The sequence below is a fragment of the Megascapheus bottae genome, chromosome 24 (assembly GCF_031878675.1).
Source record: "Megascapheus bottae isolate mThoBot1 chromosome 24, mThoBot2.hap1, whole genome shotgun sequence".
Taxonomy (NCBI): Eukaryota; Metazoa; Chordata; class Mammalia; order Rodentia; family Geomyidae; genus Megascapheus; species Megascapheus bottae.
Genome location: NC_143532.1, coordinates 11,381,769 through 11,405,469, shown reverse-complemented (window position 1 = coordinate 11,405,469; position 23,701 = coordinate 11,381,769). Strand labels below are relative to the sequence as shown.

The 23,701-nt window shown below is 41.7% G+C and overlaps 1 protein-coding gene across 1 annotated transcript in view; it reads left to right on the top strand.

The window, feature by feature from the left end:
- Positions 1-23,701, top strand: part of Tango6 (transport and golgi organization 6 homolog) — a 148,250-nt gene that overhangs the window by 114,053 nt on the left and 10,496 nt on the right. Inside the window, exons 16-17 of the mRNA XM_090357379.1 lie at positions 2,537-2,688; positions 9,676-9,789. Coding sequence (XP_090213505.1) covers positions 2,537-2,688; positions 9,676-9,789 — 266 coding nt within the window. The remainder of the gene's footprint in view (positions 1-2,536; positions 2,689-9,675; positions 9,790-23,701) is intronic.

The window sequence follows — 23,701 nt, the reverse complement described above, 5'->3', positions numbered from 1 at the left end:
TGGCACTGTGTGTATATTTGTACAACTGGTTAAAAGTTAATTTAGTATGCCTTTTCTTTATAATTTGTTTGAACTTTAAACCCTTACATTATTAGGCATCACCTTGGTCCTCGTGTGATCTTACCCTGTTCAATCTGCAATTTTCCCTCCTTAGGGATTTCCAGGTTTCTTTCTTTTTTTCTATGCCTTCCTTCCTAACAAGGAGCTTTCTTTCTTTGCAACAAATCCCTTACCCCAGGGCTCCTCTTTTCTCAGGACATTCACCTGATGGTGAAACTAAGAGTGACGCAAGAACTCACTGACTTAAAACTTAAAGATCTTGTCTAGCTGGCTCATCTCCACCTGGTCCAGAGAAGTAATGTAAATTGCCAATGTCTTAGTGCTATTTGGCGGCAAGGGGCCATAACAGAAACAAATCTATTAACTCTGGATTCGTATTTCACATCACATAGTGAACATGCTCCTTCCTAACTGCAGAAAGGGAAAGTACTCACAAAAGTAGAAAGGCATATTTTCCTTTTAGTTAGAAATATTAAATGTAGTATAGAAAGTAAATGCTAAACAACCTAATCTCAATATCTTGATCCTAGTTCTATTCTTTCAGTAAATGTTTTTTTTTGGGGGGGGCTGATACTGTGGGGTCTTATGCTAGCTCAGTCGGGTTGGATGGCACTGTACCACTTGAGCCATGCCTCCATCCCACCATTTTACTGAAAAATTGGAAGTAAGAGTCTTGGAGATTTTTCTGCCCAGCTGGCTTTGAATCTTGGCCTTCCAGGTCTCATCCTCCTAAGTAGCTAGAACTGTAAGTGTGAGCCTTTAAGTTCTTTAGTCTCTAATAGTTCATAGCCTTTATTTCTTCCTGCCCATTTGTATATTGAATGTGTATATTTAAATATATAAGGTTGGTTTGTTAGTGGAGAAGTATATATTTTTGCATATTTAAAGTGGATTGTACTGATTCTGTGTCTTTCACTTAAGAGAAGACCTTTCAAAGACATTGCTTGTAATTCTGTCATATTCCTGTTAATGCCTACTGCAAAGAAATCAATATCATGGTTATTTAACAACATTCTATTAATTATTAGTTTATTCTCACTTTTCATTGGTTTAATTTTGCACTCAGATCTTTATGCTAATATCCTATGCATATATGTAACTACTTCCTAGGCTAGGTACCCAGAAATCCAAATAATAAGTAAAAGAGTATGTGCTTTTATAAGGTTAGGATTTCCATTCTTTTCTACAGTCCTTTTTTTTTTTTAGCCAGTCCTGGGGGTTGAACTCAGGACCTGGGCACTGTCCTTAGACACTTTTGCTCAAGGCTAGCACTCTACCATTTGAGCCACAGCACCACTTCCACCTTTTTCTGTGTATGTGGTACTGAGGAATCGAGCCCAGGGCTTCATTCATGCTAGGCAAGCACTGTATCACTAGGCCATACTCCCAGCCCCTCTATCCTGTCTTAACAGTGGCTAAGTCACCACTAATTTAAGTTAAGCAGTTTTTGCAACCAGGCAGAAGGTGGGTGTGTAGTATAGTAGGTACTGTGGACTTCTAGGGAAAATAACTTGTTTTTTTGTCCATCTTGGGGCCTGAACTAGGGTCCTGGCACTGTCCCTGAGCTCTTTTGCTCAATGCTAGTGCTTTGAGCCACAGCGCCACTTCTAGTGTTCTGATGGTTAATTGGAGATATGAGTCTTATATACTTTCCTGCCTGTGCAGTCTTTGAACTGTGATCCTTAGATCTCAGCCTCCTGAGTAGCTAGGATTACAGGTGTGAGCCATCAGCACCTAGCCAGTGTCATTTTCTTATATTATATAAAGGATACATCATATTCCTGACTTTGGGGGAGGTAAATGGAAGCCAAAAACAAAACAAATCTTTCTTGTCTTTCTACCAAGGGGCCTGATATTAGGGAACTATAATATTTTCTAAAATAACCTCTGCCTTACTCTGATGACCTTGACCATACATACAACACTATGTCATACTTACCTGTTTATTCCTCCTCTCTCAACTTTGGGCAAAGGAGGACAGGGTAAAGATGATGTTTTGGACATTAGCATGAGATTTAGCATAGAGTTTTACTGTGTAGCCCAGGCTGGCCTCAAATCCACTTTACAGCTCAGGCTGGCCTCAGACTTGCACTTTACCTGCCTTAGCAAATGCTGGGTTTATAGGAGTTCACCCAATTCAAGCATGAACTCTGGGCCTGAGCATTGTCCCTGAGCTCTTCAGCTCAAGGCTACTGCCCTACCCCTTGAGCCACAGTTTTCTGGTGATTAATTGGAGATAAGAGTCTCGTGGACTTTAGTGCCCAGGCTGGTTTTGAACCTTGATCCTCAGATCTCAGCCTCCAGAATAGCTGGGGTTATAGGCATGAGCCACCTTGCCCGGTCAAGCATGATTTTTGTTGGTTCCATGAGGCCTCTGAAAACGTAAGATATCATGCAGTAAACAATGGTGATTCTATTATTCTTTCTTTAGTGGGGTGAAATTTTTCTTTCTTTCTTTTTCTTTTTTTTTCTACAGGAGACATGGTCTCAAAGTACCGAGAGCCTTTGATCCATACCTTCTTGAGGGGTGTGAGAGACCCAGATAGTACACACAGGGCCAGCAGCTTAGCCAACCTGGGAGAACTGTGCCAACGCCTGGACTTCCTGCTTGGCCCCGTGGTTCATGAGGTGATGTATGGTGACTCCTCCCTCTAGTGCTGGTTTTTACTTAGATGTAGGATATAACTTGTGATTGAGACTCAGAAGACCTGCTTTATCCAGATCTGTTTCTGCCTACCTGTGAGATAGCAAAAGTTGGTCACTTATCTTCTCTATGCTTCCCTATTAACTTTTAACTCCCTATTAATTAGTATGTTTAGTATAATGATTCTCTTTAATTTCTCTATTCTCTCTCTTTTCTATTTTTGTTGTTGTTGGTGGTGGTGGTAGTGGTTGTAGGACTTGAACTCTGGGCCTGGGTGCTGTCCCTGAGCTCTTCAGCTCAAGGCCACTGTCCCACCACTTGATCCCCAGTGCCACTTCTGGTTTTCTGGTAGTTAATTGGAGATAAGAGTCTCACGGACTTTTTAGTGTGCAGGCTGGTTTTGAACCATGATCCTCAGATCGCAGCCTCCTGGGTAGCTAGAATTACAGGTGTGAGCCACCATGCCTGACTCCAAGTCCAACTTTTTTCCCTTTATTTTGGAGATGGACTCTCATGGACTTTTCTGCTCAGACTGGCTTTGAACTGCAGTCCTCCAGATCTCAGCCTTCTTCCTGCATAGATAGAATCACAAATATGAGCTACCCAGTCCTGCATCCAACTGTGGGTTGTGAAGGGCATCTTGAAAATTTTTCTTGGCTCTTCTGAACCATGTAGCTATGATTACAGCTACTAACTACTGGTGCTCAGCTCTTTTATTCAGTCAGGTCTTTCTTTAAAGAACATCATAGATATTGAAGGGAGAGGATGCTCCAGTGATAAGGAAGAACAGTGAAACAATAGCAGCTAGGTAACTAGTGTCCTTTAAATGTACCCAGCACATGCAGTGTGTCAGGCCTTCACTAGGGGCTGGAGAAACAAATCCTGTTGATCCCACTTTGCCCTGTGGGCCTGAGGAATCTGGTGGCAGACAGAGACATCAGTGCTTACAATGAAGCTTATTAGGATAGGTGCTAGGACTTGTGGGAGGAAAAGGTCCAGTTGCAGTGCCGACTGATGCCTTAGGGCTGAACCTGAGGAACAAGTAAAAGCTAAGTAGGCAGGGTAAGCACTTCAGCAGAAGGAGCAATGTGTGTAAAAGCACCAAGTGACAATAGGGGCTAGCTGGCAGCTAAAGCTGAGGCAAGAGAGGCAACCAGGCCATATACCTCAGAGAACTGTGTTTTCTGCTAGGACTTCTAGCTCACAGCAAGAATCAACAAGCATTGTTTATTTCACCTGTACAAGTGAAGCACAAATACAGAGTAGGTGTTTGTCTGTCATGTTCCAATTTAAGGGGAAACACCGTCTATGAGTCTGGGCCTTCAAATCAGTGTGAAGAGGAGTTGATGTGTGACTCCCTGTGTGACAGTGAAGCTGCTTCTATGTACTGTTTCTACTATATCAGCCCCAAAGGGATCACAGTCATGACTACAAGATGAGTCCATCGTGGGGCTGGAACTCTAGGCCTCAGTGCTGTCACTGAGCTCTTCAGCTCAAGACTACAGCCCTACTCCTTAAGTCACAGCCACTTCTGGTTTTCTAGTGGTTAATTGGAGATAAGAGTCTCATGGACTTTAGTGCCCTGGCTGGCTTTGAATGTCGATCCTCAGATCTCAGCCTCCTGAGTAGCAAGGATTACAGGCATGAGCCACCGAGCCCGGCTCCATCCTCTGTAATTTCTGTCTCCTCTTTTCAAATGTTCCTTCTTATGTAGCATCCCACACTTGCCTCATCATAGTGCCAATCCAGCTACCTTGGGTGGACAAGTTTGGACATGGTTGGAGATCTGCCAGGTTTACTATTGCTGTCATACCTACAGTACTCAGGCAGCTCATTCACATGGCAAGAGTAGTAGGATCATTGGTTCCTTACTAGTTTTCATCTGTTTGTTTATTCATTTAATAGACATTTATTGAGCACATATTTTGTGCATATTGTGTCCTGTGGACCTGCCATTCCAGAGAGGAGAAATAGGCAATAAACAAGTGAACAAATCTATACCACGTGAGGGTGATAAGTTGCTCAGGAAATTTATTTAGTGAGACAAGGATGCCAAAGGAAGCCTGTTATGTGACTTGGATGGTCAAGAAAAGCCTCACTGGTGAGTGACATTTGAGCAAGACCTAAGGAGGCAAGGATGTGATTCAGACAGCTGCAGAAAAAACATTGCAGGCCGAGGGAGCTGCAAGCTCAGAGGTTGTGAGGCAGGTATAGGCTTGATTGCAGGGAGCAGCAAGGCCCATGTGGCTGAGAGAAAGGGATAAAGAACCACAGGAGATGACATGGGAAAGTGGGAAGCCAGTCCAAGTGAGACTTTGCACAAATTTGGCTTGCCTATAAAATGAGCAGTCAGAGCAGAGCCATGTGATAGTCCACAGTATTCTAGATGACCACAGCTTACTTCTGTGACAGTTCTTCTAGGCTTTCATTAAAACTCTTGCAGCCTGTAGTCTCAGAACTACTTACCTCCAGTGTATACTGGAAGAGAAGAAGCTTCAACTTTGAGGAAACTTGGCTTTGAGAATCCCGTAGGGAATCCCATAGAAACATTAGTGATATGCTGTGCCAGGAATGCTAGAGGATACATATGAAGGACTGCAGTTGTTTCTGTAAGGAAACCTAAGCAGGGTATGAAGTAGACTGCAGGATTAGATCAATGTGATAACAGTAGGCCCAGGGGCTGCGGGAATGAGGAGCTGGGACCCTGTTTAGACGTGTCTTGGTATCAGGAAGGCTATAATGATCAAGTGATAGGCAGGCAAAGGAGAAAAGCCAGTGGATTTTGACATAAATTTGGATAAGTTAGCCACTAAAGACACCTTATGTGATCTGCTTTGGGGCATTTGCTCCTCCTCCAGCTGCTGCACATGGGCATCTGAAGAAAGCTCCTGACTCTTGCTTGGCCCAGATTCGGGCGCTCTATCCTTTTTGATGGTTCTGGGTGGTTAAGAAGGAACAGAAAGTATAGGCCCAACCCCTCCAAAATGTTCATACTGGGAATTCAGGTTTTTCCTCTTTGTTGATGCCAAGATTTAACCTGTTTAGAGAGTTTTATTAATTTTTTTTCCAAGTTTCTCCTTGTTCTTGTCAGGAGCTATATTGCTTGAAACAAAATCTTGGTTTGCTCTTTCATCTTTATCACTTTCTAGAAGGTAGGATGATTTAAGTGTACCATTGAGTGGAGTCTGTCCTTAGTTCTGCACACAAGGTGTACCTCAAGTGTCAGGTCTACAGAGCAGTCTGATATCATGCTTGATTTGAATTTATTACCAACTCTGCAAATGTTGGTATCATTTTTTAAGTGATAGGGCTTGTACAATTGTGGATATGTCAGTAATTGAAATGAGCGCTTGGTGGATATTCTGAGAACTTATCCCACACCCCCCAGGAAGCTTAAGCAGTCCCCATGGTTTCTTTCCTGGCATGTAGAATGAGCAAGCTGAGCTCATAATAATTATTGGCTAGACTGCCTAACCAATTCAGCTTTCTTGGTTGACTAAGGATCCAATTTAGCAGACCGATCATAGTTAGCAAAGGAAGCTTTAGGAAAAAAAGAGTAAAAATGAAGTTGGAAAATTGAACTCATGCTTCCTCCATATATACTTTTTTTTTGGGGGGGTAGGGGGTGAGTCTGTCATAGTACTTGACCTCAGGGCTTAGATGCCCTGAGGTCTTGAGCTCTTTTCTTCAAATCTAGCACTCTATCACTTTGAGCCATAGTGCCACCACCAGTTTTCTGGTGGTTATTTGGAGATAAGTCCCTGACTTATCTCACAGACTTATCTGCCCTGTCTGGCTTCAAACCACAATCCTCAGATCTCAGTCTCCTGAGTAGCTAGGATTACAGGCATGAGCCATCTGGTACCAGCATCCTCCATACATTCTTTAACGCTGTACCTTCTCTTGTGGAATTTTCCAAGTCAGTTTGGGTTAATCTTGCCATTTTTATCTTTATTTGTATAGCTCTAATTATGCTTGGTTTGTGCCAGCTGTTAGGGACGTGATGTTTTTCCTTATTTCTGTTGGCTCTTGTGAAGTGTTAAATGGCTTAAACTGACCTTTAATGTTGCCAAAGCAGCCATCGTCTTTCTCTCTCTATAGCTTACAGAAGTGGATATGATTCATGTGATTTGGCCAGTAAAGAGAAGGTCTTCCATAGTATTATTAGAATAGTACATTGTCCCTCAGGTCTGGTGTCATGAAGGTTTGTCCTGTGGTAGGATTTAGAAATGGAGAATGGAAATGTTACACCAATTCATAAATTAGTTAAGACCTTTCATCATCTTACATCGTCCTTCACCAAAGCTTTTAGTGGTGAAAGTCAATGTTGAGTTTGTCATTGAAGGTGAGACACTAGCCCATAAGTGACTTGTTAGACTGGGTAGATGGAACTGAACTGCCTGTGTCCTCCCTGCTTCCATGTTAGATGAAAGACCTGTCTTACCAGCCTGTAAATTAACAGCATAGAAGGCGGACGTAGGGTTTCACCAGTGCACAGAGATGGTGTTGTTACCTCTAGATGAGATCCATAAGACCATAATAAAATCGGGTACTTTAAAAACATTTTGCATGAGCACCCATCCCACAATCCTAGTGGCAGAGGTGTTGAGGAAGGTTCACAAACTTCCGTCTTGAGCCTCTCCTAATTGTCCTGAATGGTGCCTTGTAGATAGGACATAAGTCATGAAATGGCTTATAGAAAGCAGGAGCCATTCCAGCATGGCTTGTAAAGACCAGTTCCCCCTCAACTGTACCTTTAAGGTGGCACTTGATTGGGAGTGTGGTCTAGTGGTAGAGAGTTTGCCTAGCTTGCACGAAACTCTAGGTTTGATTCTCAGTACCACATACACAGAAAAAGCCAGAAGTGGTACTGTGGCTGAAATAATAGAACCCTAGCCTTGAGAAATCCCAAGGATAGTAGCCAGACCCTGAGTCGCCGCCCCACCCCCCCAAAAAAAGGGCCTTGAAAGCCTTTTTCCAGACAGGCTGCTACTTTTTCAATATCCTGATTGTGAAACCAATGCCTGATAGTCAAAGCTGGCCTGCACTAAAAGCTGGAGCGGAAGCATGTCCTCCTCAGCATAATGAGGCAAAACCAAGGGAGCAAAGGCAGACACCAGCAGGGTTCTAGGCAGAAAGCCTTCATTGGTAGATGTAGAAGAAGGGCTCCAAGGGAGCAGGCAACACTTGGGAAGGCATGGCCCTGGGCTGGCTTTTGTACATTAGTTATTGGATTGAATAAAGCTGAACTTCTACATGTCCAGAAGGATTCTAGCCTAGCTCTAACTTGTTCAACTCTTACCTTATAAATACTAAGCTTGAAAGTGGAGGTAGCTATTATATTGTTGCCTATTTGGAGGTGGTCCAAGGAGTTTCCTCCTCAGGCTGAATTCCTTCAACTGTTAATTCCAAAGGCACAGAAGCCACTGCTGACATTGGAGCCCAGGGTCTCAGGTCAAAGGACAAAACAGTTTGCTTAAACTTATTGGACAACATCCTTCAGTGAGTTGTGCCTTTCTGGGCTTTCCCTTTCCTTACAAGCTGCACATTTGTCTAATAGATACAAGTTGATTAAATTCCAGTGTAGCAGAGAGGCAATTATATTTAAGAACAGTCTCCTTCTTCTAATCTCTCTGCCATCACTGATTAATTAAACACTTTGAACTATGCCCAACTATTTGAAAACTGTGAAAACTACAACTGTGTAGTTAAGACTTCTGCACAAGTGTATTTTCCCATTTGTGCCTGTATTCACCACTCTTAGAACATAATATGTATTTACACATGTTTCCAAATACACAATCTGGATATTTTTTTTATCATGGTTAAAATCCTTCTACTGATGGCCAGGAAATACAGACACATAGTAAACCTAATGACAGAAACATATGAGAGATAAGTTGAATTAATTTAGATGAACCTTCAGATTATTAGTTCCATGGATCATATTCCAGAAGTGCATGATTGCCTCAGAAAGGTTTGTGGTCATTGTTGTCTTCATAGTATCACTGTACTGAAATTTAGATTTTTGTTGTTGTTGTTGTTGTTCCCTAATGGGATCTCTGATAGGGTGAATGGTACGGGATATAGAAACAGTTTCAGCGGTCATATCAGTGCTATAGCCCTCTGTCTAGCTGCCTACCATTTTTTCTTCTGTGGTAACCAATAAACCTTTTTCCTTTAAAAAAAAAAGAGAGAGTTTCATTTTATGACACACAATTATTAGCAGTATGACTGGGAACATGTTTTGCAAGTAATCTCTAGTTTTTCTCTTCTGTTATGAAATTGTCTTTGAATCATTTATCTGCCTTTTGGCAAAGTTCAAGCATAGAAGTTGTCATTGGAAGTAACTGAGCATAGGAAAACTGTCTCACCAATGAAGAAGCCCAGACAGAAATCTCCCAAAGTAGCCACTACTAACTTTACTAGCAACTAGTGGTTGCTAGAGTTGTAGGACTAGGATGTCAGTCATACCAAAGCAGGTCAGTTTACGTGTTTCTCAATTTCTATATTGTTGGACATTATGCTGCCCTATCTATGCCAGACCTTGAACTCTGAAGTCTCTTGAGGGAAATATCCAGGGTTCTCAGATCTCAGAAGCAACTACGTTTTAGACTGTCTTTCCTTCTTCTGATGCGACTCCTTAGGGAAACACATGATAATTTTTCCTGCTTTTGAAGAGACATTCACACTTGACCTTATCTTTTTTTTTAATATGTGTGTATGTATATTCTCCCCACTTGCTAAAATCCTTTCTGAATTCCAAACCAGATTTTATCTTTGTAAACAAGCCAGACTGCATCAAGATCTCTGTATACCTAGTTCTCACCTTCTCAATTGAACATGAGGAAATGGACCACTCCTCTCTCAGCCAGATTGCTCTTGATGAATGTGTAGAAAGTAGAACACAGTTGAAAGGCTAGTAATAATTGTGCAGTCCTTATTTTTATTGACTTTTCTCACTCTCATAGGTGACAGCTTGCCTGATTGCTGTGGCTAAAACAGACGGTGAAGTTCAAGTGCGCAGAGCTGCCATCCATGTGATTGTGCTTCTGCTTCGGGGCCTCAGCCAGAAAGCTACTGAGGTAAGTCAGTCTATTGCCATGTGCAGCTTCCCTGCCTCTTTGGTTTTATTCTTCAGCTTCACTTTTACTGGAGCAGGCTCAAACCTTTTGCCTAGATTTATGTAAATGAATCAGTCAACAGGGATTTTTGTAGCAAGAAAATGGTCTTGTTTGCATCTTCAATAAGAGTCTCTGAGCTGGGCATGGTGGCTTACCACCTATAAGTCTAGCTAGTCAGGAAGCTGAGAGTTCAAAGCCAGCCCAGGCACTAAAGGCACTAAATTCTGTAAGATTCTTACCTCCACTTAACCACCAGAATACTGGAAGTGGTGCTATGCCTCAGGGGGTAGGGTAGTAGTCTTGAGCTGAAGAGCCTAGGACCCAGTGGCTCGTGCCTGTAATCCTAGCTACTCAGGAGGCTGAGATCTGAGGATCACAGTTCAAAGCCAACTCGGCACTAAAGTCTATGAGACACTTACCTCCAATTAATCACCAGAAAACTGGAAGTGGCAGTGTTGTTCAATGGGTAGGGTGGTAGCCTTGAGCTGAAGAGCTCAGGGACAATGCCTAGGCCCAGTTAAAGCCCCATGACCGACAAAAAAAAAAAGAAAATCTATTTCCTCTGTGATATGTTAGGGCAAGCTACTCAGTAACTACCATAGGAAAATCAGACCAGTTTTACAATGGAGGCTCTGAATCCTAGTATTCTCCTGCAGGGGAGAGGGTGCAGGGGGGATAGATTCCAACCTCTGCAGCCTGAACTTTAGTGACTTGTCTTCCTGACTCATGTCATTGTTCATGATAAGTTACTAAAGGCCTTCACTTAAAAGCCTTCCTTGGGCCAGGAGTTTGGCCTAGTGGTACAGTGCTTGCCTAGCATGCATGAAGTCTTCCTTCCTAGTTCTAAGCTCAGGCCATGGATTTTCATTGCTGCCTATATTAATTATACTTTCTTCCTTCCTCAAATCAGTTTGGCTGTATTTCTCCCTAATGTATGAATAGAATAGGAAGAAAGTGTATACATCCGTATGTGTGCTAAGAATGAGTGACCTGAAAAATTAATTGTCTCCTTGATCCTAATGGAAACTTATTCCCGGAGTTTGCATTAATAATTCACTTCCTGGCATCCACAATTCTCATCTGTGGCTTGCCTATTGGTATTTAACCAAGTGTTGAGGAAGCCATTATAAGAGTGGTATTTGTCACACACAGAGGCTTTATTCATGCTAGAATTTTACTGTATCAAGTTCCTGGTATCTGTTTGTACAAGCATGGGTTCATTGGCAATCTCCTTCCTTCTCTATACAACCATATTTTCTGTCTAAATGCCAACTTGCTGTTTCAGCTTAGCAGGAAGGCTGTTGATTTCCAAATGGCCATTTCCTTAGTCATTTCCCTCAGCTGCTTTTTTCTCCCTTCTCATCTGTCTTGTATAGGTTAAGGTTTGTATTGAATCACTTCTGATATGAACATACTCCACTATAAGACCTTCCAACTACAATGGCCTAACAAGTAAAGATTTATTTGTTCATGTCACAGGTAAGTAGTGGTGGTTAGCAGACAAGTGACAACAGAGCCAATATTTCTGTAATCCTCATGGCCCTGGTCTCACTTCAGGACCATAGCAACCATGCCTCTGTAACTCTAGTTTAAATGAGAAGAAACAAAAGGACAGTCCAGGCACTTCTTTTTTTTGCCAGTCATGGAGCTTGAACTCAGGGCCTGAGCACTGTCCTTGGGTTTTATCGAAACTAGAGTTCTACCACTTGAGCCAATGCACCATTTCCGGCTTTTTCTATGTATGTGGTACCAAGGAATCGAGCCTGGGTTTGTGTATACTAGACAAGCACTTTACCACTAGGCCGAACTCCCAGCATCAGCCAGGCACTTTTATGTCCTTGGTGTGTGGGGGGCGGGGGGCGCTAGTGACCAGAACAGTTTCCTATAATGATATAGCAGACTTTCATTTTATTTCATTGGCCAGAACTTCTATCGCACATAGTTACTGCTTACCACATGGGAACCTGACAATGTGTTTAGCTGGCACACTGCTACTCTAAAATAATAATAATAATAATAATAATAATAAAGAAATAAATGAAGTTTAGTTAGAAGATGACAAGAAATGGGTATCAGGGCAGTGACTGATAGCGAAAAAGGGGAAAATGGGGAAGAATGATCTGGCTTACTCAGAAGAACTTCTGTAGAGATAGGATTGCTCAGAAACGGGGAACTCTCACCTAAAAAGCTGGAGATGCCAGGCTGTCATCTAGGACACTAATGGAGATAAAAGACAAGTAGATCATCACTTGATAATTCATGTAATTAAATGAGTTGCCATAGGGTATGACCTGTTCTTGTTGAGAACCCATGTACAAGAGAGAATTAGGATATTGTGTTTCACTTATCATCCATCATTAAGATCTATTAAAAACTCCTAGTAAAGAGCCGCAAGTTTAGCCTAGTGGTAGAGTGCTTGCCTAGCATGCACGAAGATCCAGGTTTGATTCCTCCGTACCACATACATAGAAAAAGCTGGGCCGGGTATAGTGGCTCACACCTGTAATCCTAGCTATTCAGGAGGCTGACATCTGAGGATCTCTGTTCAAAGCCAGCCTGGGCACTAAAGACTGTGAGACTCTTATCTTCAATTAACCACTAGAAAATTAGGGGTAGGGCAGTAGCCTTGAGCTGAAAAGCTCAGGTACTATGCTCAGGCCCAGGCATAGGATGTTAGCCTTGAGCTGAAGAGCTCATGGACAGCGCCCAGACCCAGAGTTCAAGCCCCACGACTGACAAAAAAGAAAACAAAACAAAACAAAAAGCCAGAAGTGGTGCTGTGGCTCAGGTGGTAGAGCTCTAGCCTTGAGAAAGGCCAAAGACAATGCTCAGGCCCTGAGTTTAAGGCCCAGGACTGAACAAAAAAAAAACCCTCCTAGTAAATAGATTACTGTTATCACTGTTGTAACTGGAGAATTGTTAACAGTTGTTAACTGGAGAACTAGGTTGAAGGGACTGTCAGGACTTGCTATAACTTTTCTATAAATCTAAAATCAAATTATTTTTAAAAGTAAATATATAAACATCCTAGCTACATGGGAGACTGAGATTGAAAGACTAGCCTAGGCAGAAAAGTTCATGAGACTCATTCTTAACTGATAGCTGGGTGTGGTGGTATACATTTGTTACCCAAGCTACAGGGAAGGCTGAGTTTGGGAAAATGGAAGACAGCCTGGGCAGAAAAGTATGGAAGTGGTAGGTAGTAGTACATGCCTGTGATCCCAGTCACATCCCATCACTGGAAGCCTAAAGTAAAGTAGGCGGATCATATATTTCAGATATTCTCCTGTTCAGGATAAAGACCCTATCTCAAAAATAACTGGTGCAAAAAAGAAACTGCAGATGTGACTCAATGGTAGAGCTTCTGCCTAGATGAAGTTCTAAGTTCAAGCCCAGTACCGTCACCAAAATAAGAAGGGGCAGGGAGGGAAAAATATACAAAATTATTCAGTGGCAGAATGCATTGCTTATAGTCAAGAAGCCCTTAGTTGCCTCACTCCCAAGTCCATACATCCTTTACTGCAACAGACAGATAGATAGACAGAAAACATGCTTGTATAGTGAAACAAAGTGCCTGATTAGCCAAAAAAAAGTAAAAGAAGAAAACATCCAATTTTTCACATCTGTGTTAGCTGATGAAAGCAGTACTACTTGTCTTAACAGTACTAAAATAAAGTGTAATTTGTTACCATGGAAGATTTTTTGTAACCTTCAGAAAGCCATATGAATGAAAAAACCTTCCTCTTATTCTCATGCACACACTAAAACTTACAAATTATGCTTAGTCAATGAATAAAGAAACGGAAATGAGATTGGATGAATGCATGAATCCTCTTTCTAGTGCATCTCTGAGACCAGGTGAGCTAAATCTTGTAATCGTAGGTGTGATTATAATCACAGGCACTGTAATGTGAAGCAGAGATAACCACAAAGCTTTTCAAGCTGAGATTTCTCTTTTTAGCTCTGTTTTGTCCCCCCAGGAACAACTGAAAGGAAAATGCTGCTTTGTTGATGTATAAAATTCTATGGTCCCCCTTTCCCTCCCTGCTTCTAATCACCATCTCTCAAGCTATAGATGCCAAAAGATAATACTGGGTTTTAGCGAATTCTGTTACTTGTAAATGTGCTGGCCAAAGAGCTCTGTGGTTGTGGCAACTGGAAAGGGAGATTGTCTGGATCAACAGGGAAGACATTTCTGCCCCTGCCTACCTCTTGAGATAGTTTTTACCTTATCCCCATTTGAAACCAACCATAGTTTTATGCAATGTGGATAGTATCCACATTGGAAGGAAATACTACGTTCATTTTCTCAACTTATTTTCTGAATAAGCCCACTGATCCTTACCAGGGCTTTATGAACAATGTGTCCCACATGGGCTACTATGAGAGTAATTGACATTGTGAGTGCAGGGACTAGCATGGGTATAACAGAGAACACAGCAACATAACAACACTCACATCACTGAGCCTAAAGTCCTAGAAAATTGGATGTGTGTAAGCCAGTGATGCTGGTGGCTCACACCTGCAATCCTGGCTACTTAGGAGGCTGAGATCTGAGGATCACAGTTCCAAGTCAGCCTGGGCAGAAAAGTTCCTGTGAAACTCTTATCTCTAATTAACCACACAAAAACCAGAAGTAGAGCTGTGGCTCAATTGGTATAGTACTAGCCTTGAACACAAAGAGGCTCAAGGACAACCCCCAGGCCCTTAGTTAGAGCCCCACAACTGACCAAAAAAAAAAAAAAAAAAAAAAAAGAAAGGAAGAAAGAAAGAAAGAAAAGAAAAAAGAAGCCAGTGATGGCTGTAACTGCTGAGTGATAACTACCCAGATCCAAGAAAAAGGAACAGTGGCTTAGAGATAGGGTTGATAAAATTAACAAAGTCATTCTACTATACCAGAATAATTAGCAGTACATTTGAGGAGAAATAACCATCAAAGTTGAAAGTAAATTGATTGAGAGGATGAGTAGGGTGAAAAAAAATTGTGTGTGTTTGTGTGTGTGTGTGTGTGTGTGTGTATGAACAAAGCATAAGACATCTATGAGACACCATCATACATACTCATAATTATTATTCAGAAGGACAGGACAAAGGGAAAGAATTAGGAAAAACATTTAACAAATAATATCTGAAAACTGGGCCGGGAGTTTGACCTAGTGGTTAAAGTGCTTGCCTAGCATGCATGAAGACCCAGGTTCGATTCCTCGGTACCACATATATAGAAAAAAAAAAAAGCCGGAAGTGGTGCTGAGGCTCAAGTGGTAGAGCTCTTGAGAAAGTCCAAGGACAGTGCTCAGGCCTGAGCTGAAGCCCAGGACTCACAAAAAAAAAAAAAAAAAAAAAAAGCTGAAAGTGGTGCTGAGGCTCAAGTGGAAGAGCTCTAGCCTTGAGAAAGTCCAAGGACAGTGCTCAGACCCTGAGCTCAAGCCCAGACTGGCAAAAAAAAAAAAAAAATAATAATAATAATATCTGAAAACCCTATTTTGTCAGCTTAACTGTGTATTAGCCTTATGACTATTCCATGTTTATACTATAGCCTGAGTCCAAAAAAATGTAACTTCATTTTAGCCCATTCTCCCCTAACCTTGTTGAAAAATAAATTTACTGTACTAGGAACATGAGGAGAGAGGGTGCATGTTCAGGCGTGCTCTTTGTGTTGGTCTCATAGAGTTAAGAATAGGCCTCAACACCGAAACAATGAGCTAAGCAACCAAATGAGATGGTGCTTCACTACCCTGCTCTTCACAAGCTTGCTCTTTCCCACTGATTTCTATATTGCAAATGTTTAGAACATCTGCATTCATAAAATCATTCCAAAACAGTAATAGAGGCAGTAATCATTGAGTGCTAGGCCTTCTTTCAGGTGATGTCTATAAAGTTTGTACATAAAATAATGATAACCTATTGAAACTATTCAAGGGACTAGAAGCAAACAAGTTTTTTAAATGAGTCCATACTCTGAGAATAAGCATTCTTAATGCTCAAAGCGCAATCTTGGCTTTTAGCCTAGAGGAAAGGCCAAAGGTTGCTTGTTGAAATGATGCAATACTGTTTAGGCCCTAGTAAAGATAAGTCAGGCCTAGAAATCAGAAGGTAGAACCTGGAGAAACCACAGTTACAAGAGGAAGAGGGGAAAGTACTAGAAGGGAACAATCCAGAGAGGAGTCTCAAATTCTGTTCCACTGCATCTCTAGCTAACTTCTGAACCAAGCAAAACAATTGCCTGTTGAAAAACAACAGCAGGGGCCAGGAGTTTGGCCTAGTGGTTAAAGTGCTTGCCTAGCATGCATGAAGACCTGGGTTCGAATCCTCAGTACCACATATAGAAAAAAGCCGGAAGTGGTAGAGCTCTAGCCTTGAGAAATTCCAAGGACAGTGCTCAGGCACTGAGCTCAAGCCCAGGACTGGCAAAGAAGGAAAAAAAAAAAAAACAGCAACAATAAATAGGCCTAGCTGCTCAGGAGGCTGAGATCTAAGGATCATGGTTCAAAGTCAGCCCTGACAGGAAAGTCTGTGAAACTCTTATCTCTAGTTAACTACAAGAAAGCTGGAAGTAGAGCTGTGGCTCTAGTGACAGAGCATTAGCCTTGAGAAAACAAAGAAAAACAACAATCAAAAAAGAAAAAAAACTCAGAGCCCAGCTCAGTAGCTCAGGACTGTAACACTAGCTGCTCAGGAGGCCGAGATCTGAGGATCACAGTTCAAAGCTAGCCCAGGAACTAAAGACCATGAGACTCTTATCTACACTAGAAAATGGGAAGTGGGACTAAGGCTCAAGGGGTAGGGCAGTAGACTTGAGCAAAGAAGAAGAGGAAAAGGAGGAGGAGGAGGAAGAAGAAAAAAAAGACAAGACACTCAGGGATAGCACTCAGGTCCTGAGTTCCAGGACCAGTAAAAAATAAACACACACACACACACACACACACAAAGTTGAGAAATAGCTAGCATGCCCAAGAATTTAGGTTTGATCCCTAGAACTATGAAGGAAAATTTAAACACCCGTTGGAGAATAGAATCTAGAATTTCACATTTGTAATATCCAAAATACAGTCCAAAATTACACAAATATGAAAAACCAGGAAAAATAGACATCTCAGAAGAAAAGAAAATCAACCAAAACCAATCCCAAAGTAACCCTGATATTGGAATTATTGAACTTTTGTTTTGTTTTGTTTTGTGGGTGATAGGGCTTGAACTCTGGGCCTGGGCGATATCCCTGAGCTCTTCAGCTCAAGGCTACTGCCCTACCCCTTGAGCCACAGCCCTACTTCCCATTTTCTAATGATTAATTGAGATAAGAGTCTCAGGACTTCTGTGCCTCCACTATCTTTGAACAGTAGTCCTCAGATCTCAGCCTCCTGAGTAGCTAGGATTACAGATGTGAGCCAGTGCATCCAGCTATCAACCTTTTTAAAGCAGATATCATAACTACTATCAGCGAAGTAAAGGGAAATGAATCCTTCAATTAATAGAAGGGAAATCTTTGAAAAGAAATAAAAATGATAAAAGTAAGTAACCAAGTAGGAATACTGGGACTAAGATGTATGTGTATGTGTATGTGTGTGTGTGTGTACACTTGTGTGTGTGTATATATATATATTTATATATATACATACATATACATATAATTTAAAAATAGAGCAGAGCTGGGAGCGTGGCCTAGTGGTAGAGTGCTTACCTAGCATGCACAAAGACCTGGGTTCAATTCCTTAGTACCTCAATACATAGAAAAGCTGGAAGTGATGCTCCGGCTCAAGCAGCAGAGCACTAGCCTTGATGAAAAAGCCCAAGGACAGTGCTCAGGCCCTGAGTTCAAGCCCCAGGTCTGGCAAAGAAAAAAGTAATAAAAATAAAGTGAGATTTTAGTCAGTTACATAGAGACTGCCACCATGTTCTAGTTTCTGTTTAGCTATATTTTTTTTTTCTAACAAACAACATTCTCATACTTCTCTGTAGAAAGCTGTGACTGGAAAATTATGATGACTTTTTACACCTATTGTGGCTATTTAGAAACTCATCCTCAAGCCCAACTTAATTTTCTGTCTTTGACTTCCAAAGACTTGTCAAATCAGAACCTTGGCTTTTCAGTGTTTATTCCAATACCTTCAAAACTGGATGTTTGGTCATTAATGAATGTATATTTTTTCCAAGGATCTCTACCATCTGTCAAATGCAAAGTAAGTATATAAGGCAGCACCTCAGAAGTCATTTGCTGAAGCCCTTAAGAAGGCATTTTTTTTTTTAATTTCTTCAAGGAATACTTTGGTCCCAGAATCTGAGACAGGAGCCTGATCAGGCAGGGCTGGAAAAGTGTCAGGATGGAATGGTGCCTGGCTACGGACAGACACAACCTGAGGGATGTTGGTGAATTGGAGAAAGGCCAGGCCAGAGCCAGGCACATGAGAACACTCTTCTGCAAGGTCATTGCTACTTACCCAGACACAGGCAGAAGACTTGTGTGCTGTTTTCTTCCTCAGTGACACAAGAATCCTCTCTTCTTCACCTTTATTTGTATTTGTCACACAAATTCTTAAACTGGCTTGTAACTCGTATACCATAAAAATCCACCCTTTTAAATGATAAAATTTAACACATTAAATATATTCATACATAATATGTATAGCTATCACCTATCCAAATTAAAACTCCTCCCTTGTGTGGTGGAGCACTTACCTACCATATACTGTCCTGGGTTTGATCACTAGTGCTGAAAAGAAAGGAAGAAAGGGAGAGAATGATGGAGGACGAAAGGGAGAGGAAGCAGGGAGGGAAGGAGAAAGGAGAATTCTGTATCTATTAACAATCATTCTCTCAGTCTTTCTCCTCAAACCCCCAGGAACCACTAGTTCACTTTCTAGCTCTAGATTTTCCGTACACTATGTAGCATTTCTGGTTCCCCTCACTTAGCATGATGTGGTCGAGTCAGCCATGCAATAACATGTATTAGTACTTAAAACCTTTGTATGTACAAATAATATTCTATTACACAGATATACTTCATTTATTTATTCATCAGTTGTTGGACATGTGTGTCTACTTTGGGGTTAGTCTATTTTATGTTGCTCTAACTCAGGATGGATAAAGTATTAAAAGATGGCAGGACTGGGCATGTCCTAGTAGTAGAGTGCTTTCCCCTAGCATGCACAAAGCTCAGGGTTCGATTCCTCTGTACCACATACTGAGAAAAAGGCAGAAGTGGTGCTGTGGCTCAAGTGTCAGGGCACTAGCTTTGAGCAAAAAGTGTCCAAGGACAATGCCCAGGCCCTGAGTTCAAGCCTCAGAACTGAAGGGGAAAAAAAAGGTTGAGTAGCCATGATGTGGGAACAATAGAGCTGGAGATGGGAATGAGAGACAGAGAACCAGAGCTGAAATGCTGCTTTTCCCTGCCCCTGAGTCCAGCTTTCTTCCAAGGCAGCAGCATGACCACCTGGTTATAGCCCAGTGTTGCATCTTACTACCAACACTCAGATGCCTCTGTCCCAAAGAAAATTCCAGGGAAGAAGCTAGGTGCCAGTGGCTCATGTCTGTAATCCTGGTTACTTAGGTGGCTGAAAGCAGAATGATTATAGTTCAAAGCTACCTCCAATAGAAAAGTTCACAAGACCCCCACTGAGAAATAATCAGCAGAATCCAGGGCTGGAGGAGTGGTTCAATGATGGCACAACAGCTAAGTAAGCTCAAGTCTTAAGTTCAAATCCCAGTACAGCAAAAAAAAAAATATTCAGGGAGGAGACTAGATGTTCCAGCAAAATTACTTGTGTATCTCCAGATCAATCAACTTGCTGGGCCAGTTGAGGTAAGTGCCCTTATGACCATTTGGGTAAGGGCATGTATGCCAGGGAGAGTATGGTCCCACAGATTTCCAAAGTAGTGACTTGGCCAAACCCAAATGATAGTGATGATGATGGATCCAAGCTGAAAAGACTACAACTTACTACCTTTTTGTGAGTACTGAACTATAAGTGTTCAGCCTTTTTGAGTAAAAACACAAATGACAGTTTGGAAGGCCTAACATTAAAACTGTTCCCTTTCTGCCTCTTCTAGATAATAATTATATGTTAGACCTTGATTTCTCTTCCTTTTCTGCATCACACTTTATTTTATTTATTTGGGGGGGTGGTCATAGGACTTGAACTTGGCCTGAGCACTGTCCTTGAGCTCTTCAGCTCAAGGCTACCACCCTACTCATGGGCCTGGGCACTGTCCCTGAGCTCTTCAGCTCAAGGCTACCTACCGCCCTACCCTTGAGCCAAGCCCCACTTCCCATTTTCCAGAGCTTAAGTGGAGATAAAAGTCTCAGATCCTTTTGTGTCCGGGCTGGCTTTGAACCTTATCCTCATAACTCAGCCTGATGAGTAGGATTACAGGCATGAGCCACTGTGCCCAACTAGGATATTCTTTCCTTTTCCTTAGTTCCTTCCTTCCTTCCTTCCTTCCTTCCTTCCTTCCTTCCTTCCTTCCTTCTTTCCTTCCTTTCTTTTTCCAGTCCTGGACTTGAGCTCAGGCTCTGAGCACTGTCCTTGGACTTTCTCCAGGTTAGAGCTCTACCACTTGAGCCAAGCACCACTTCCAGATTTTTCTATATATGTGGTACCAAGGAATTGAACTCAGAGCTTTGTGCATGCTTGGCAAGCACTCTACCACTAGGCCAAACTCCCAGCCCTGACTTAGGATATTTTACTTTTTTTTTCCAGTCCTGGGGCTTGAACTCAGGGCCTGGGCTCAGTCCCTGAGTCTCTCTGTGCTCAAGGCTGGAGCTCTACCACTTGAACTACATTGCCACTCCTAGCTTTTTTCTATTTACATGGTACTGAGGAATTGAATCCATGCTTTATGCATGCTAGGCAAACACTCTACCACTAAGCCACATTCCCAGCCCATGTTTAACTTTCTATAGGGAGGCTTTTTCTTACTCTTCTGATTCTGATCTAAAGGCACCAAGAAGATTTTAAACATTAAAAGTTACAGGATTTTTAGGATGTTAGCGGTGAAAGAAAACTTACATTTAACTTATGTAATGCAAAAATATCCCTTGGTAAGCCGAGTGTTGGGGGCTCACGCCTGTATTCTTAGCTACTCAGGAGGCCGAGATCTGAGGATCTCAGGGTAAAGCCAGCCCAGGCAGGAAAGTCTATGAAACACCTTTTTTTTTTTTTTTTTTTTGTCAGCTCTGGGCTTAAACTCAGGGCCTGAGCACTGTCTTTGGATTTTCTCAAGGCTGGAGCTCTACCACTTGAGCCCACTGCACCTTTTCGGGCTTTTTTCAGTGTAAGTGGTTCCGAGGAATCAAACCTAGGTCTTCATGCATGCTAGGCAAGCACTCTACCACTAGGCCAAATTCCTGGTCCAAGTCCATGAAACTCTTATCTCCAATTAACCACCAGGAAATCTAAAGTGGCACTGTGGCTCAAGTGGTAGAGCACTAGCCTTGAGCTGATGAGCTCCGGGACATCACCCAGACCCAGCGTTCAAGCCCGATGACCAAGGGGGAGATATACACACACACGCGCACACACACACACACACACACATATTCATCCCTTTGAAAATAAGATCTTTAGGGTCAATTAAGTTAGAACATCGATCTATTGCTCTCCTGGAGATTCCATAATGTCATTCTATTAATGAGTATGAGAAGCTTTATAGCAAAGAGAAGTAACAATTACCTAAGTTAATTTACAAGGAACACTTTGCCATCATACACATGCCAAGTAATAGTGTTTCATGGAATATTACTTGGGAAAGAATCCAGCTATCTTGTTTTATGAATGAAGAAACAAGTTCATGAAGAGATCCTATTTAAATTTTTTCCAAAGCTAATGCCAGGAAGATTTAGCACTCATTTCCAGCTGTTGCTAGTAACTCATATTGGCCATGTGCTAAAGGAAGTATTGTACTGTCTTCGTTGTACATTTGGAACAAGGTTTGTCATATTACCCGGGTAACTTAGGTAACATCATTAAGGTGAGTCAGTATACAAATTAAGTACCAAGTTTGCAAAAGAATACTATTTCCTTTCTCTGTATCAGATTATTACGGGAAGTTATTTTGCAGTGCTTACTCCCTTTATTCTACTTAAAATATGTCTTCTAGCTGGGCATAAGTGGTTCATGCTTGCCATCCTAGCTGCTCAAAAGCTGAGATCCAGAAAATGTTTGAAGCCCAGGCAGAAAAGTCTACAAGACTCTATCTCCAAAATAACTGGGGAATGGTAGGGCTTGAGGGATGGCTTGAGTAGTAGAGTATCAGCCAAGCAAGAAAGCCAAGTGAGTTTGAGGTTCTTGAGTTCAAATCTCAGCACTTGCATAAACAAACAAAAAAAGTGGAGGAAGAAGAAAAGAAGGGAGAGAGGAAGAAAAGGAAAGAAGGACTCAATATTACGCAACAATGATTGCTATTCACATTTTAAACATGAGGAAAAACATCTTCTACATCCCCATTATCTCAAAGATTCAAATCAAATCACCTCAACATCCTACATGGCTAATAAAAGGCTATTTGTGATGCTGGAATCCTGGTATCCAGGAGAAATTCAAGCCAGACCACCGCCCTTCAGCATATGGACCTTGGTGCCCTAACATCCAAGACCAGCTAGCTACTGTTGCTTTTTTAACCTTCTTCATTTTCCTCTACGTCTTGCCAAAAGCACAGTCCAACCACAGACTATACCATGCAGCAACTTCCCATAACATTCACAGAACTGGAAAAAGTATGAAGCAATGGTAAACCAAAGGAGACCAAACATTTTCAAGGTTTCCAGGTTGGGGAGAGAGCCTTGGGACTTTTCCTCCCACTCTACAAGCTGTCAAGGGTATGCTTCCTCAGAGAGGGATTAAGCTGATACCTAATGTGGGCCTGGGTTGCAGAACCCTTTTGTCTTTTAGTGCTCTCAAAAGGAGGACTGTTGACTACATGTACCTCCTGTGAGGTGACTGGAGATGAGTGTCCAGAAGACAGGTACAATGGGGTATACCCCAGTTCATTGTTCATAACCCCATCTAGATCTGTTCCAAGTGATTTCTCATCCTCTGAACATATACTTATTGTATACCACTAAGCTCTTCAGTCCATTATCCTCTGAAGCCTCCTAACAACCCTGGGAGTGAAATAAGATTATTAACTCTACTTACAGGAAAGAAAATTAAGTCCCAGCAAGTTTACAATCAGATACTCAGATCACATGACCAGTGAACAGTAGATTTGAGGCTATTACTCTCTGTCCACTCAGCTATACTGAAGGACCTACAATAAACCTTTGGAATCTGAAAGTTATCTGATGTTCTGAAGAGATTGCCATTGAGGTAAAGCCATGAATACTCTGGATGCAGAATTCAGCCCTGTACTACCGCTACTTGGTACATTTTTCCCATAATACTGCCCAACTTTTCTAAAGACATGCTGCTTTTCTATAAGTCTAGAATTTTCACTTTAACACTTCAGTTAAGCACACTGATTTTTACCTTGCTTTTTGAGCACCACTGCTTTTGGGACAGATATTTACAAAATTAAGTACAAGAGAACTCTCAAATAACACAGTAATTTAAACACAACTAATAATAACAAAGGAGTATCTGAAATCTACATATCTACTAGGGCTCACAATGTATGTGCAGGATTTTAATTTTTTTTCTTTTTGAAGTTAAAACATTCTTTTTAAAACATACTTGATCAAAACCAGACACACTAGAAATGTGAGTTTACTGTAATTAGAACTAACTTGAGGTTGTACTTGAGGAAAAAATGGATTTCTTCCTTCACCACTGGCCCTTCTCTCTAATTTTGTGGGTTGACTGGGGTTCAGTTACTTCAGATGGTAAGAGTTTGAACCAGAGAGATCTTTCAAGTGTGAATCCACGGATGTCCTGTCTCCATC